Source organism: Rhinolophus hipposideros (assembly GCF_964194185.1).
Source record: "Rhinolophus hipposideros genome assembly, chromosome: 12".
Lineage (NCBI taxonomy): Eukaryota > Metazoa > Chordata > Mammalia > Chiroptera > Rhinolophidae > Rhinolophus > Rhinolophus hipposideros.
In genome coordinates, this window is record NC_138058.1 from 47,111,149 (window position 1) to 47,129,872 (window position 18,724).

Here is an 18,724-nt window from a genome sequence, read left to right on the forward strand (position 1 = left end):
AATGACTCCAATACTATACATTGAAGAATCCATCCTTTCCGCTGTAACTGAAATTCTATCTTCAACATATGATAAATCAGATATATTTATGTCGTTCTAAACCCTCTATTCTAAAACATTGATATATATTATATAATATATTATATTTATCTATACCAAGATTAATATGACCAAAAGTATTCCTTTATTTAAAGCTAGAAGCATAAAAATTCAACTGATATTTAAAACAAAAACCAAAAAAATAAACTCAAAAATCGGTCAGGAAAATCTATTTTTCATATTAATGAGTTCTTGAATATATTAAATATGTATAAAAAATAAATCCAATGGAAATGTTGAAACATACATCTTTATATGTTTACATAATGAAAGCTTACAGTTATTATTCAAGTTATTTATTCAGTTATATTGGGCTGTGAGACAGAATTATGATGTGGCGCCCTCTGCTGGGATTTCCAATCACAAGCTCAACCTAATATCACTTAACTGGTGTAAAATCAAACATTTGAGGCATTCAAATGAAAAATCACTTTTTCAATCCTTGATCACTTTCAGCCTTGGCAGAGATTATATAAAAGTTATAATCAATATTTATTTCATTGTAACAAGACTTTACTAATTTATCATTAAGCAAAATATCAGTATAGGTTTTTCCTTTAAAATAAAGAGTATAATATAAAAGTTATGCTAAACAACATGTTTCAATATACCTTATTTCTGTCACCATTTCTATCACTTGGCAAGATATTCAGGTTTTTAAGGCCACATTTATGACAAGACATTTTAACAAATTACTATTTTGGTAATTTAATCTATTTTTCCTGCCTTGTCTGTTTAATCAAAATAAGTTTATTTTGAAACATCAGAATAATCCTTAATATTATCTTCATTACTAGGAAAAAACTGAAAGAAGTATTAGAGTTACTCATCACCAGTAATAATGAATAGCTTCCATGTATTGAGTGTCAATTATGAGAATGTAGTATAAATTCTGCATTTTCTTTAACTGATATATACAGCTCCAACAGATAAAAAAAATTGAGGCCCAGAGAGATGATATAAATTGCTCAAGATGAATTTCAGAACCAAGATCCAAATTTAGGTGGGCCTCAAAGACTCAAACTTTTCTACCAAACAATAGACAGCAGTGAAAATATACTTTTAACATACAATTTCTCCATTTGTCAATGCAACAGCAACTGGGGGTTTGGGGGGAGCAAGTTGATGGGGAAAATGTTAGAGATGTATAAGATAGTTGTTCTTATATAGAATAATAGCTTAGATGTTTAGGAAAATATTTTTATTTTACATAATGCTGCCAGCTAGTGGTCCTATTTCATACTGAACCACAGGGAGCAATATTTCATTTTCACATTACTGAATCAAAAATTCCACATTTAACATTCTAGAATCATGTTCCTAAATTCTGGATGCATAAGCCTGACTTAATGATATTTTACATTATCCCAGAACTAAAGGAAAATGTCTCCTCAACCATCATTAGCATCCTTTGCCCAGTTCTTGCCCTAAACCCCAATAAAAATATGAAATATGCCTAAAGAGAAAAGAATTCATCAATTGCCAACATGTAGAAACTAAAATATAGACATGTCACTATCTATGAAAAAGAAACCTACTTTATTTTAAATATTTTCAGATAAGTTTAGGACATTTATAAATTCCTTAGTGACAAAATACATAAATATTTTTCTATACTAGTCAAAAGTTTATCATAATGTGGGCATAAGGACAAAATTATTGCCTAAGTATTGTTGGACATTATTCTACGCAGATCTAAAATTAGAGAGCATTTTATAAAGTAGTGCCGTTAGCAAAGTATGTTGTTTTGGTGCCGACAATAAGTAGTTACAGTTCTGAAATTTCCTTTGAGAAAAAAAGTATCTGAGTATACCTTTTGCATTTAAAACCGTCATATTTCATTGATAATTTGTTATCTTAAGAGCAATACTCTGTGCAGCGCACATAAAGCAATACACATCATGGTATGTTGTTTAACACAGTAATATAAAAATATTTTTGTTTGATTTCTTTAATCATGTGACATAATTACTTAAATGATTTTCTCAGAAATCACAACTTAATTAGATGAAAAGACAATATATTCCATAATATTATAATATTGCATACAACAAAAACACTCTGGTATTCAAATATATTAGCAGCAAGGAAAACCTGATCTAGGTTTATTCTGTAGTGAAAGAAAGAAGCAGCAGGAAAAGGAAAAGAAAGCACCCAAAACACAGCAAAGAGAAAAGAGCCCCTCTGTTGGATTAACTAAGATCAAAATGTAAACAATAAACAAAAAGGACCCTACTGGAGAGTCCCGTGTTCCTTCTTGCCTTCATTCTGTCACAGACACACACAACTGCCAAATGCCATCCCACTTAGTAGGGGCACCATATGTGAAGCTTATTTGGCGGCGAAAAACAGTAAGAGTTTCTCTTATACACACACAGGTGCACACACCACACATTAGTAAGTATAATAAACATTAGTGAGAAAAAAAGCACCAATTATAAATTCACTTCTTAAAACACTAAAAATATTTCTATATAGTGGTCATAAAACTTACAAACATTTCCTGTATTGTCAAAGCTGGTAAGAACATCTTCAATATTCAAAGATCCACTATTGTGCCTAGAAAGGAAAAAAGCATTTTCTTTAATGATTCTGAAACAGTAACAATTTGTTAATTTTTAAAAAGCTGAGACTGCCTTGGGATACACCCAATACTAATAAACCCTTCCATGTAATATTTTAAAAATATTTCTGCCCACTAGAGGGAGAAAGAAAAGAAATAACAGAATGTAGTCCTCCCACAATTTAATAAAATAACATTGTCTGACGATTAATCTACATTTTAAAGTACTAATATTTAAACATTTACTATTTTTACTGTTTTATTTTACTGTTTATATTATAAACCTATACTGATATTTTGCTTAATGATAAATTAATGATTTATATATTATATATATTATTTTACTGTTGTTTTAGTTACATAAAGGTGAGATTATAAATTCATTCCAAAACATTATAAATTAACATTAATGATAAATTATATTATTATATATAAATATATATATATAAATTAGTTTACTAATATAAATTAGTAAAGTCTTGTTACAATGAAATAAATAATATTTATATAATCTCTATATTATATATTTTTACATAAAAGTTATAATCAATATTTATTTATTTATTTCATATATTTATTTCATATATATAATTAACATTATATATAACATTATATAATATAACATTATATTCACATGTTGTTTAGCATAACTTTTATATTATACTCTTTATTTTAAACATTATAAGTATATGTTTATAAAACATAAAATTCACCATGTTAATGTGAATATAATTATATATTATATTTATTATATATTTATTTTAAAGGAAAAACATAACATATACTTTTTAATCAAGATAAAATTATTATAATCTCTGCCAAGGCTGAAAGTGATCAAGGATCACCATGTTAACCATTTTAAAGTGTTAATATAATATAATATAACATATTATATATGTTTCTATAAGAAACATAAAATGTGATTTTTCATTTGAATGCCTCAAATGTTTGATTTTACACCAGAGAGTGGTGAGGGCTGCACAGCATTATGAATATACTACAAACCAATGAGTTTGTATAATGTTTATATTAATGTTTATATTAAAAAGAAAATTGGTCAAAAAAATAATATAAATTTATAATGTTTTGTATAACAAATAATGTTTTGGAAAAAAACAGAAAAAGTAAACCAGAGAATGGAATGGGCCCTAAAAGACTGCAAAAGAAAAAAAAATATATAATATATAATTGCAAAAGAACAAAGAGAGGTTCTCAGAAGGACAAGGTTTGAAAAACTTGATTCTAGATGCAATTTACTTTGGAGTGCTATTATAAATTAATAGCTAAAGAGATTTTTCAGTCTTATATCTACTAGTTATAGAAAACTAATAGATGATTTCTAAATGTAATATGTGAAATTTTGAAAAAAATCAAGAGAACATTTCAATGTGTTGAGACTTTGAATATATGTATATGTAAGCAAACTGTGTAAACCATCGTAATTGGAGCTTAAAACAAACTTGAAAACTAAGTTATAATTAGCCTATATCGATGATTTAAGTTCCATAAAAACATGACTTCAATCGATTAGTCTTTTACTTTTATGCACACACTGGATCATATTCTGAAAATTCTATTAAGTTCATTCTAAAATACAAAATAAAATGCAAGAGAACAAAAGCTACTTTGATATTTACTTCTGCTGTTAATATCACTAACACTAAAACTATGCTTTTCAAATATAAACTCAGTATTTGTATTTGCCTCAAATGCCAGCCTTACCAAGCTTTACATGGGTACCTATGATATGCCACATATATAAGGATAATCTGCCATACATCTAATTTCATAAGCATATCATTCCCATCATTAGTTTTTATTAGTGAGCACTCATGGGGCACATACTAAATTCAGTGGGGTGAGGATTTATTTATTTTTCCCTTTCCCTAGAGAAGCAATATATGATCTCGCAGTGCATTTGTTGTACTAGAGAAATGCAACACAAAGACAAACTCATTCTTGACTTCTTGCCCATTCCAAGCTCCCGGGACAAACCGAAAGTCAAGAGGCTTCTAATTCAGCAATTAGCATAGCAACAGTAGTCTTATTCAAAGGAAGGAGAACAGTTCAAGTCTCTCCGCTTTTTCTATACCTAAGACATGTATACATTTATTTATTTTTTTTTAAGATTTTTTTTTTATTGGGGAAGGGAACAGGACTTTATTGGGGAACAGTGTGTACTTCCAGGCCTTTTTTCCAAGTCAGTTTGTTGTCCTTTCAGTCTTAGTTAGGAGGGCGCAGCTCAGCTCCAGGTCTAGTTGCCTTTGCTAGTTGCAGGGGGCACAGCCCACCATCCCTTGCGGGAGTTGAACCGGCAACCTTGTGGTTGAGAGGACGCACTCCAACCAACTGAGCCATCCGGGAGCTCAGCAGCAGCTCAGCTAAAGGTGCCGTGTTCAATTTTAGTTGCAGGGGGCGCTGCCCACCATCCCTTGCCGGAGTAGAGGAATCGAACTGGCAACCCTGTGGTTGAGAGCCCACTGGCCCATGTGGGAATCAAACCGGCAGCCTTCGGAGTTAGGAGCACGGAGCTCCTACCGCCTGAGCCACCAGGCCGGCCCCTGTATACATTTATTAAAGGAAAAATTCAGGTACTTCTATGATTCCAAATATCATGTATTTTAAAGCTTCCAGAATATGCAAATTCCTACTGCACTGAAAATAAGTTGAAATGTGGGGATAGGGAACAATTTCTAGAATCTATACAGTAAGCTCTATGCAATAACAAATCCAGCTTATAAGACTGGGAGAAGGAATTTTTAATGGAAGATTTTTAGTATAAGCATCTCTAGTATATATTAGTTTTCTATACATGCATTTATCTAATAGCAAAAGCCTCTTCTATAAAATTCTAAGAAATAATGTACCAGAAAGACAAGAAGACTTTGTCAAGGAATAAAGTAGGAGTCACCCGAAGTTTTGATTTCCTAACTCTTAATACTCACTTTGGAACACCCTCAGACATACGGAAAAGACAACAGATTTGGAGGATTTCATAACCTAACTTTTACATTGTCTAGACTTTTGCTTCTGATAAAAAGTCACCAAGGGAAATTCTTTATTCCTTCAGTTGAAGCATCATCATGTAAAACTGACAGAAAATAATGATCAAAATTTTAATTTGGGCCACTGCTTATATACCTTTTAATAATATAAACAAATATAACTACGTACTTTGAATTCACAAATATCTAGTTTTTTACCCTCTTAGGGTATTCATTTTGAGTGTAATAAACTTTCAAGGGGCAGAAATCAATATGTGGGAAAACTTTCAGCAGGACAAGACTAATAAAACGTATTGATAAGTATTAATCACCATACACGCATCATCTCTGTTAATTGTGGCAGGTGATCTCAGGTGATAAGAAGGAACTAAGAAAGTGAAAATGGGGTTTATATTCATGATCTATAGGAACAAAACATCTCAAATGCTCAGCGTTTATTAGAACCCAGAAGCAGATCCACCTTATAACATACATTCATCACCCTTTCTCCCCATAGAGATTGTGATGGTTTTCTCAGTGGTCTCCGTCGATTCTGCCTTGTACTTTCTCACCCTCATATATTTTCTAGTGCTTTTGCCCTGTTAGGAATAATGTCTACCTTTCTCTCAGAACTTTCACATACTTCCAGATCCAGTTTGGAATCCTGCTCCTCAAGGCCTTCCAAAAATCCTTTGTACCTCTAAATTACTGATATGTGTGAAGTTTTCCACTGATGTGGAAATTAGTTACGTACTGTGTGCTTGGAGTTCTTAGAATGAATAGTGAACTTTCCTTATCTAATTATTTTTATCATGTAACTTTTCATGTATTTAAGCTCCTTGAGGATAGTCTATCTTATATTTCTTTTTATTTGTCTACACTGAAGGTGCTATTAAGTATTTACTGATTTGAATTTATTTAAAACTATTCATTTTTTTCAATCATTCCATAGTGTTGATTTAACAAACTTAAAAAATATAGAGGAAGATGATGGTACTCTATTGCAAAAACTACATTCTAAACCACTACCTTTGGCTAGTGCAAGTAATTTTTTAAAATTTTAATGTTCACAATTCAAATAATACTGAAGGTAACCAAAGAACTGTCATGGAAACATGTTGAGAAAAGAGTTGATATGAGATATGAAAGGAACAAGAATGTAAATCCATGTGGAACTGATAACAGAGAAAAAGGAAAAGCTGTAACTGCAAGAAATCAATGTGAACAAAACTGGCAATGGAATGGGAATGAACTATTCTTGGCAGAAATCCTACCCTACCTAAGCAATTGCAGCAATTTCCTGTATGGTAACAGGATTACGGAGTAAGAAATGGGATGCTCAGTATAATCAATGAGGAAATTAGTTTGTCTAGACCTCAATCCCTTCATCTGTAAAATGAATCAATGGATACTGATTGCCTCCCAAGAGGCAGAACGTGCAGAAGTTAGAAGTGCAGGCTTTGACTATTCGTTATATAAGATGTTACCAATGGAGATAGCTGGATGAAGGGTACATGGAATTCCTTGTCCTATTTTTGTAACTTCCTGAGACTCTGTAATTATTTCAAAATAAAAGTGTTTAAAAGTCCAGGCTATGTAACCAGACCACAGAGGTTTGAATTAGCTGGGTGACCTCAATCGAGTTATTTAACCTCTCTGGGCTTCAGTTTCTTTATCTGTAAAATGAGGATAATTACAGTACTTACCTCTTAAGGTGTTGTATAGATTAAATAAACTAATGCATGTAAGCTACTCACAACAGTGCTTGCCACATAGTAGGGACTCAATCGTCATCCATTATTAATGTTGTCATGATTTTTAAAAATTTATTCTAAGATGGCGTTCAGCTCCAGAATTTTGTATGTTAAGCTATTCGGGCAAATTTTAGCTCGGGCATCTGTTTCCTCTCCATAAATTCAGACTCAATGGTACATTTCTATAGACATACCTGTATTTATTCTTTCAAAACTGGATCTATCACAAAGAACTTTTTGGAGAGGAGCCTTTAATGTACGTTCTAGCCTGGCTTCCTGCTACATCCCGGTAATGTCAATCCGCCAGGTGGAGAACCATGCCTTATTTTTAAAAGTTCTCAAGGACAGCAGATTTCACGTTCTCTCCAGGAATTCTTACCAGGGTCTTAAAGATGTCTGGAAAGTATTCTTGGTACCGTTTACTCTTATTGACTGTTGTTCCCCGTGGATGTAGAAGATATGTTTTAGAACTTTATACCTAAACATCACCTCCTGGAGCACTGTTTTTCCTTCTCTTTAATTTCTGTATAGGTACTATCTTCCAATTTAATCATCTTCATTCCTACTTCCTAGAGTTATTGTAAGGATTGCATGAATTAGAATGCATTAAAGCACGTAGCTCTGTACCTGGCTCATACTAAGCATTTAATGCATTTTTCTTTCCTTCTGAACCAAGGACTAAACTAATTATCTCCATCAGAATGTGAGGCAGTTGAGGTATTCTAATTAGAATCTCATGGTGAATGTAGAGGCAAGCTCACAAATCCTGAAGTTCTTATCTTTCCTTTGGAATTTTCAATAAAGCGGTATTATGAAACCAGATCCTAATTGTTCTTCCCTGCCCCCCATAGTCAATTTTTATCTAAATCCCAAAGTTTTAGCTATTATGGTGTTTTTTAAAGCTTGGGTATTTTAAACCAAAATAGTTCAAGAAATATATATTATAAATAGACATCCTTTGTGAAAATTTTTTTTCTTAGAATTATTCCTAGCCTCACCTAAACCTTACTCAGTCACATTTTCACTTAAAATGTTTTTTGCTCTTCTTATAGTTACTGTAAATGTGCTCCACCCTCCCTTTCAAAATGTGAAATCTTGTCAAAAAAGGCAGATTTTATATCAAACACCTACAGTAATATTGCAACATACTAAACCATAACTGTGAAAGAAGATTAATTCGGTAACAATGGTATCTTGTTACTTCAGTTTGCAACTTTCTTGTCTCTTTTCTAATGATTTTTAAAGCCAGAACAGTCTGTATGCTTCTCACAATATCAGTGTTTTCCGCTGAATTTTCTCATCCTATTCTTAAGATTCTATTCTGAAAGTGACAAAACATGAATGGGATAAATACCAAAGCTCAATTTTTTTATATAACTACTACTTGAAGAGTAATTTAGAAAAATTTTGTTTTCACTTTTAGCCTTGCTTCAAAAAGAACTTCACTTTTGTCATAATCAAATGCTATGCGAGAATGGTTACATGAATTCTTCGACTTGCAACATCCTTTATCCTCAGATGCCACCACATTGCTGAGGATTTTTTTTCTTTAGTTCTGAGAATACAGCAAGACCCAGTTAAAGCAGCAGGATTTCCTAACACAAAGTTGCAAAACCTAAGTTTTGATAAAGATTGCCTGAAAACTGAATAGAATGAACAATGAGATTCTTCTATAAGAGAAAAATCGTCTTCAAAAAAAAACAAAAGAAAGAAACAAACCTTAACTAAAGTGATGTTTACCTTAAGGAAATACTGTACTCAGGGAAGAAGACACTTGTATATTGGACCCATCCACCAACTTCCTCTTCAGTTTCCCTTTTTTGGGCTTCTGCTACTGAAAACAGATTAAATGATTCAAATCTTCTTACAGATACATGCCGTAGACAATTGTCCAGGTGTTTTTGCTTCAGAACCTTTGAAATAAAACCAAATATCACGGTCATATTACATAAACATAAGTTGAGAGTTCAAAGTTTAAGTGGTACAGGGACTTTCATTTCCAATAATGGCCAATTAGATAGTTCAGAGCAACCTCTTATGAAGACGACTAGAAAAGATGGACAAAACATTTTAAACATTACTTGAAAGCATTAGAGAGCAAAGAAGGTAGTGAAGATTTACCAGCATAATATCTTTAAAAGGAGGTAAATCTAGAGGGATTTTTGCACTACTTTTATTGTGGGACATTTGTCAATTCCAAAAGAAAGAGCTGAGGAGATAAGCAGTACTTTTAACAACTTGTAGAGTTAGGGGATAAAATTTGAATTTCAAAACTTACAACCTAGACAGGGGCAGTTATCTTCTTCAGAGCCCAGAGCCTCTGTGTGTGTGTGTGTGTGTGTGTGTGTGTGTGTGTGTTTTAAGATAAATCAAATGAGTAATTCTGTTGGTATAGTTGAAAACTTGGTTTTTTAAGTAAGGAAAAAAGGGGGATACAGCTGTAGGATTAATGAAGGTAAATAAAAATCCCGCAGTTCTGAATCTGAATAAAGTATAATAAAATGTAATGTGTTTCATTTTTTAAAACTATACATATCTTTCCCACTGACCACTGAAAACATCAAGAAACAAAGAACAAATCAGTAGCAATGAGCACACCTAATGTCCATATTGCTCTCTCTAAATACTACTTGCTAGCAGAGCAAAGTAAGGCCCCTTGGAGAAATGGTAGGAATTGTATAAGATGAGCCCGAAACACCCTACACACAAGAAAACAAGAAAGCCATACCAAATTAAGGACTATATTAAAAGGAATCCAGAGCAGCCAGTTTGAATAAGATCCATTGGCCAAAGATAGGACAGGGTAAGCATTAACTAAGATAATAAATGTAACAGAATCGAAACACATTAATTCATAGTGGTATTTTTATAAATGCCTCATTGATGATCCTGGAAGGATGCTGGAGAATCAACTTACTATTTTGAAAACCAGTAAATAAAGAGAAAGAACCAAGTATATTTCTGTTTTTCTCTATGAACTAAGAGTATCCAAATAGTAGATGAGGAGTAGTATCCCAAGTAATAAATGAAAAAGGAATGAAGAGTTAGAATATCACCATTTTGAACTCCTCAGGAATTCTGGAACCTAGGTAACCATCACCAAGAAGAGAAATAACCAGACTTCACACTGTGAATACCGATGAAAATACACAATACCATCATCTTGACCAACTAACAAAACAAAAAACATCAAATCTGAATCTGATCCTTTATATCTTATTGGAAATACAGGGATAGGGAACATATTACAGATCATCAAGGGCGATTAGCAAAATTCAAATTATGGGAAACTCTACAAGACAAAAAAAAAAAACACAACAAAAGAAAACTTTCTTCGATAAATAAGTGGCAAGGGTTGAAAAAGAGATATAAGAGGGAACATTTAGATTAAAAAGACTTAAGAAACATATCAATCAATAACAGTATTTGGATCTTGTTTCAAAATAATCAAATTGTAAAGAAAAATTATGAGATAAAGGGGAAAATTTTTAAACTGGTAAGATATTTCATGACATCAAGAAATTATTCTGGGGATGATATGGTATTATAATTATGTATTTTTAATGTCATCTTGTAAAGATACATATTGAAATATTTACAGAAAAAAATGACATGATATCTGAGATTTGCTTCAAAATAATCAGGGTTGGGGATGTAATGAGAGAATAGAGATGAAACAAAGTTGCTCAGGAGTTTAAAATTATTGAGGTTTATGGGCATCTAAGTGATTATTAAACTATTCCCTCCAGTTTTATATATGTTTGACATTTTCCATAATAGAAAAACTTTTTAAAGATATAAAACACCCTAAAGTCATAAATAAAAAATAACTTTAAAAAATCGAAAACTCCTAATATATAAAGTACGCAATATACTTCTGAATAACTATAAGCAAAAAAGAAAACACAATGAAAATTAGAAAGTTTTTTGAACTGATTGATAACAAAAATACATTTCAAAACATAAAATGCAGCTAAATCTATGGTTAGAGGGAAATTTATGGAAAGATTAAATGTCAGTAAGCTAAGCAGCCACTGTAAAAAAAGTGAAGGTCCCAAAGGGGTAGAAGTTAATAAAGTAGAAAACAAACACAGCAGGGAGGATTAATACCAAAAGTTGATTCTTTAAAGAGATTAATAAAACTGATAAATCCATGATGAGACTAATAAGAAAAAAAGAAAGAAGGTCTAAATATCAATGTGACATAAGGAGATCACTATAGATCCTACAGGCATTAAAAAATAGCAAAGGGATATTATGAAAACTAACTTTGAAAATTTAGATGAAATGGACAAATTCATAGAAAAATACAACTACCAAAATTGACACAAGAAATAGAAAGTCTAAATAGTCCTAAACTATTTTTAAAAAGAAAACTCCAACTCTAGATTGCTCACCAGCAAATTACACCAAATGTCTAAATAAGTATTAATGCAAATCATACCACACTCTTCATTAAATCCTCAAATAACCCTCTGGGATAGATACTCATTATGTGAGAGAAGAAACTGAGGCAAAGGGATGTTAATTTGCTGAAAGTCAGAAAGCTAATAAGAGGAAAATCCAAGGTTCAAATCCAGGCAGTCTGACTGCAGAGCATGAACTCTTAACACCTCTACTTGTGGAGAATATCAGAGACTGGCATCAAACATCCATTCCAACTTCCTTCTGAGATACCTTTCTATATCATAAGGCTGAAGACTAACAACTAAATTTCCCAGAATCCTTAGCAGCCAGAGTTGTAGATGTGAGTTTGGTTTAGCTAGTCAGATGCACTAACAGGAGATTTGAAAGAAGAAAAGAAGGAAAGATGGTGGTAACTAACTACCTTTGTATAACTTTTGCTGGTAAGACACTTGGTTCTTCTACAGAAGCTTTAGCAAAGGTCCCAGTGTTCACTCTCTAATTTAATGGAGAGAGAGAGGCAGCATAAGTGGCATACTTTTTTGCTGGTAGAGATCTAGCAGGCAACCTGTGCTTCTGGAGTCTAAAGTTCTGGCAGAAGCTTCCTGATCACTAAGAGAGATCACAGGCAAAGTGATATGATCCTGGAAACAGCCTCAGGTTCTTCATTTTGGTAAAGGTGGCATTTCTCTTGGCAAGCCAGCTCTGTATGGTTCTGGGAGTTTGTGTTCTGGGACTCACACTTGGCCTGCTCCTCCTGTCCCTCCAAAGATTTCTATAAGCACTTAACTCACTATATTAAACCCTTTTCTCCTTAAAATAGGTAGAGCTGTTTCTCTTATCTGAAAATGAACCCTGGCTCCAATGATGCCATAATTCTTATATGTAAAAGGTCAAACTGAGATCAGAACCAAGCAAGAAAACACATCATTATGAATATATCTTGAAGGAAAAAATATCTGTTTAAAATTTATGTATCATGTAGGTTTAGAAGGGTTTTTGTTGTTGTTGTTGTTGTTGTTGTTATTTTAATGGATGATCAGAAAAGATTACCTGTCTTTGATTTGGTTGAAGGTTTCTCTTTTCTTAAAGGATGAATTGTTTCAAAAGCCTTTACCAAAAATAGGGTCTGATTGCTATTATCATGGTCATCAGGAAGAAAAACAAATGCACAACAGAGCTTACTATTAAGAAAAAAACAAAGTAATTAAATTAAACAAAATTTTAATGGAAATATTACAAATTACCTTGGATCTTGTCCAATTAATATCCAAAAAGCAAATGCCTATTTAGACTAATTGAATTATTCTGATGTCAAGGTGTTTGGCACCATAAATCACTAAGGTAAAAAGTTATTGAAGTCACCCCACACATAATATTGGAAGGGGCTTTTATAGCTCAGTAACTCCCACGATCTGCAATATGACAACCAGGTGATACTCAATGAAAGTAACAGACAATATGTTTAGGATAAATTTTAAAGGAAACATTTCTTTATGTAATATACATACAATAAAGAAATTACAATAGAGGTCAAGTCAAATTACTTCTGATGTTTCTTTTTAGTTTAAAGATTCGGTTGTTTTAAGGCCATCAATATGTGCAGGCTTATGAGCAGGAGGATACTTGAATCTCCCATCAAGGTAACACCTACCATTTTTAGAATATCTCCTTCCAACCTCCTATGTATATAATTAAATAATATTCTGATGGAATCATCTGGGCTGAAGGAACACACTCAAAGTCAAGGCAGTTTCTCATTCCTCGAAATCAATGAGCTATTAAATCAAATATCAATGTTATATCAAGTTAAGTTCATGTCAAAATAATAAATATCTGAAGGGGAAAAAAAGCATTGAGTCCTAGGCCCATCAGGTCAACAATGTATGCAACAGAACACACTGGAAGTCAAAGACCCATTGATTAACCTGAGATGTTTATTTACTCAAGAACGAATTAAACTGAAAATAATTAACTACGCAGGAATCCTGATAACCAATATTCTACTAAAAGCAGTATTACTGAGAAAATGAGCAAGGAAACTGCAGTAAGAGAACCTATCCCTCAAAGTTACATGAGGGTGAGCACCTTTTTAATTCTTCGAGCTGGGTCTCGTCCCCTGTAAGACAAGAATAATACCTACTTTGCAGCTTCTAATACAGTGGCCAACACACAATACATATAGACTGAATAGAAGGCTCTTGTGAAAATTAATTAAGACAATATTTGCTACATGGAAAGTGTCTAGAGTAGGAACTCAATAAATAGTTGAATTTTTAACTAACTTCTGATTTAAAAAGACAGACAGAACACACACAGTTATCTCCCATCCCTCCCAAACCCCCTAAACTACCAGTTAACAAGTAAAAACAACAAAAATCCAAAAGGATAAAGAGATTGGGAGGAGAAATGATGCGTGGTAGCTAAATTGGGACATCGGAGAAACTGAAATCTAAGTGCCAGCAGAATCCTACCAAACACTCAACAAAGACTCAGTTACTGGAGTAGTTATGAAGGCCAAGGTATAACAGTCAGGATAAAGGAGTAAGGCTAAACACAGACATATTGGTTGAAAAACTCTTAAAAAAGTAGCTGTGACTCCATCAGCAATGCCAGGCAACTACGCTGCCTCCCCACAGAGCAATTCTGAAAAGTAAATTTCTGGAGAAAATGAATCATAAAAGTTCTGGTCATAACCAGCAAGCACAGAATGTTCTTCGTTCTGATCAGTATCACTTTTCCTCACTTAACTTCTAGCTCATAGGCAGTCAGTCATATATGTGCCAGAGAAAAGAATGAAAGATTCCTGTGGGGGATATTGGACCAAGAGAAAAGACCTGTAGATACTGATATTTGGGATCTCCCAACAAAATGGCCAATTCCTTCAGAAATCACCCTATGGTGAATAGGACTTACAAATTCAATCGGGATGGTCTGAAACCAAGAGGGTGCTTTATTCTGGGGCCCAAAAGGAATACTAATCCCCCTCTGAGAGTCAGAGGGCCCCAGAAGAATGAAGCAAATGAGCACAAAAGTCAATAGGCAAAAATGAACACCAAGGTTAGGACTTTCTCTAGAGATCCTATCGGGAAGTAAGAGGAATTAGCTCTATCCAGGTCTCAAGATAGAAGACAGATAAAGGAGAGTCAAACATGGTCAGAAGAGAAAGCATTTATCATTCTCTATTTCTTCAACCAGGAGGAGGAAAAGAAGCTAACATTTCTTTCAAGAAAAAGGGCCCATCATCCAAGCCAAAACAGAAAAATCCCACTGAGGATGCAATGTAACCAGGAAGAGTTACAACAGTGACAATAATAGCTATTATTTATTGTGAGTATGATGCAGCAGATTCTGAGCTAAGAATTTGACAATAATTAATTCCTCAAAACAACACTCCAAAGTGTGTTACTGCTCCCACTTAATAAATGAGGAAGAAACTGAGGCTTAGAAAGTAAAAAGTTGCCCAAATTTCTATACTTTATGGGAGACTTCCTTATTCCACCTTAAATCCTATGTTGTGCAAAGATTTAAGGTGGCTTAGAAAGATGCACAATACAAGACATCATTCATCAAAGATGGATGAAGAAAAAGGGAAAGGCAGGGGAGGGATATAAAACGAAGTCAGGAATAAAGGTGAAACAAAAGTACATTCCATAAAGAGCTAAACACTTGATGCAGGAGATCAATGAAGAGCACACAGTAAGTGGTGGACGTAGGATGGGAATCCACATACATCTGATGTCAACGCTCTTTCCTCTGTGCCAGGACACTGCTTAAATATTCTAAATTCTGCAATAATGCTCAATGTGAGTTCGAAACATTAAGATATTATCCTTATTCCACTTATCATTTTAGTAATAAATAACTTGAGAAAAGGTAATTATATAAAGATAGAAAAGGCAAGGGGTTTTAGAAAGTAACCCAGGCTAAGTTCAGAGAAAGAAGGTTATAAACCTTATAAAGTGTGGAGTCTGAACTAGAACCATGAGGTCAAGAGAGTCCTTAGAGAGAGCAGCTTCTTAAAATGGCAAGAAAACTAAGGGTGAGAGAGCTATATTGACTCTTTTCTACCAGGAATTTAAAAGGAACAAGGCAATAGTAAATGAAATCCAGGTAGACAGAGTGAAAACTTTGAGGTTATTTGAAAGCTCCGGAAAAAAATGAATGGGGAAAAAAATGTTCTCACCACATACACACACACACACACACACACACACACACACACACACACACACACACAAAAGGTTATGGATGTGTTTGTGTTTTTTTTGGTTTTTTTATTTTTTATTTTTTATTTATTAGTTTCAGGTGTACAAGACAAGGTAATACTTAGACGTTCATCATTTATATCCCTCACACTGTGAACCCCCTCCCCCCATCCACTATCCCTCCGACCTCACACTGAACCTGGATGTGTTTGTTAAATTGATTGTGGGGCGGGGGGCGGTGGTCTTTCACAAGTATACATATATCAAATCATCATGCGGAGCATTTTAAATATCTTACAATTTTATTTGTCAATTATATCTCAATAAAGCTAAAAAGTTTTAAATAACAAATTATTTAATCTTAGTAAAAGTTCATATAGAAGCATCATTTTTAGGACTCAAAACTGTTTTTTTTATTAATACAGATTTTTTAATCTTTTGGGGGAATATTGGGGAACAGTGTGTTTCTCCAGGGCCCATCAGCTCCAAGTCATTGTGCTTCAGTCTAGCTGTGGAGGGCGCAGCTCAGCTCCAAGTCCAGTTGCCGTTTTCAATCTGTAGTTGCAAGGGGCGCAGCCCACCATTCCAGGTGAGAATTGAACCTGTAATCTTGGTGTTGAGAGCCCGCACTCTAATCAACTGAGCCATCCGGCTGCCCCTCTGGAAGCGGCAGCTTATTGTTTTCAATCTAGTTGTGGAGGGCACAGCTCACTGGCCCATGTGGGAATTGAACCCGGAACCCTACTGTTCAGAGCTCGTGCTCTAACCAACTGAGCCATTGGGCCGCCCAAAACCTTTCAAGATTGAGAATAAATCATAGATTTCTGGTCCTAATTTAAATAATAAAATGAGCCATATAAAATTTAGAAAAGGTGGTTAAAGGACATAACCTTTGAAAAATTATTACATTGACTTTTTGAAAAAATATTACTACAGTGTAATAAAATTTAGAGCTCTGTGAAATGAAAAAGACAAATGCTTTCACACCTACGTGCTTTCACACCTAAACTTTCTTTTTCTTTTTTTTTCTTTTTTTTTTTAATTAATTAGATTTATTGGGGTGACAATTGTTAGTAAATTTACATAGATTTCAGGTGTACAATTCTGTATTTAAACTTTATTTTTCTTACCCCACAATTAAAAGTTCATTTCTTTCAAAATAAGTATTAGGGGAATACTTTGTTTTTAGACTGATAAGTACATACTTTTAAATTCAAGAAAACATTCATGTACACCTTTCTATGCTCAAGTACCATCCTAAATATTTTTAAGAAATCGAATGAAACCAATTATTAATCTTAATAAATCAGAGAGATGAAGAAAAAAAATCTCCTCTCCAGTCACTGACTTATATGTCAACATGGTTTGAATAACAGGGGTTGGGTGAGCATTACATGTAGACCTTTATGGTTAAAGTATGCGTATGCTCTACAGAGCTTGCAAAAATCTATGTCATCTGTGACTAGCAGTATAAAATTCTATAATCATTTGAAATGTCAGTTTAACCTCAACAATGTGAAAAACTCCTTAAATGCGATGATGTATAAAATTTATCAATAAATAATTCTCTATTTTTAAAAAAGCGGGTGGGGAGAATGAAAGAACTATAAGGACGCTGCTCAGCCCTGCTGCAGGAAGCTGAGAGATGCCAATAAAAACCAATAAATAAAAACCAATAGTCTCTCTCTCTCTCTCTCTCTCTCTCTCTCTCTCCTCCCTCTCTCCCTCTCTCCCTCTCTCCCTCTCTCCCTCTCTCCCTCTCTCCCTCTCTCCCTCTCTCCCTCTCTCCCTCTCTCTCTCTCTCTCTCTCTCTCTCTCTCTCTCTCTCTCTCTCTCGGCAGGGTGGCTCGGTTGGTTAGAGCGCGAGCTCTGTGAACAACAGGGTTGCTGGTTGGTTCCCACATAGGCCAGTGAGCTGCGCCCTCCACAACTAGATTACAGGACAACGATGGAGCTGATGTGATAGCCCTGGAGAAACACACTGTTCCCCAATAAAACTTATTTAAAAAATAATAATAGATTACTGCTTTTAAAAAAAAAAAATAGTCTCTCGGCTCCTCGCTTGTGTAGGGATCCAAACCACAATCCTTAGTGACAATCGTCAGTGCAAGATCTACAGGTTCACCACACAACCATTTCTAAGTCATGGTCTCTTGGTGTCTGTTTGCCATTTTCTACAACAGAATCAGAAGGCCCAAACAGAGCACAAAATACAGTAGCAACTCTCTAACTCTCTGGATTACCAGACACTCTCCATTCCCTCTATTAAATATTCAGAGGAGGCCATGCGAACTGAAAGGTCGTGGCCAATGTACTCTTCTTGCCTTACCCTGTTGTGTGCTTGCCAAGTTATTGCAGTTCTTCACGAGCTTTTTTATACCAACTATTCTTGTTATTGTTATTAATTAAATATTACAAAAACTAATGAAATAGTAATTATTAGTAGTAATACTCATTATTTCATTTTATTTTCATGTTTCCTTCCATAAAAACTAAGTCTTGGAAAGATACAGTTAAGTGCTCGATAAAGGTAAGTTGTTTAAAAATTTACTATTAATATAGGTGTAGGCAGCCAATCATAAAAATCTAGAGAACTAATTATAAATATCTAGACGGATTTGGCACTCAGAATGTAGCTTCACTTTAGAATATGGATCGTTTATATGATTCAGTTCTTTAACCAACTTTCTCAATTAACCAACCCAAGTAAGA

The 18,724-nt window shown here is 33.8% G+C and overlaps 1 protein-coding gene across 2 annotated transcripts in view; it reads right to left on the reverse strand.

Moving 5' to 3' along the window:
* Positions 1-18,724, reverse strand: part of CAMKMT (calmodulin-lysine N-methyltransferase) — a 329,635-nt gene that overhangs the window by 307,121 nt on the left and 3,790 nt on the right. For both annotated transcript variants that reach the window (XM_081069253.1, XM_081069252.1), the window contains exons 2-3: positions 9,141-9,313; positions 2,594-2,658 (exon numbers count right to left, since the gene is read on the reverse strand). In XM_081069253.1, the coding sequence (XP_080925379.1) occupies positions 2,594-2,658; positions 9,141-9,313 (238 nt within the window). The remainder of the gene's footprint in view (positions 1-2,593; positions 2,659-9,140; positions 9,314-18,724) is intronic.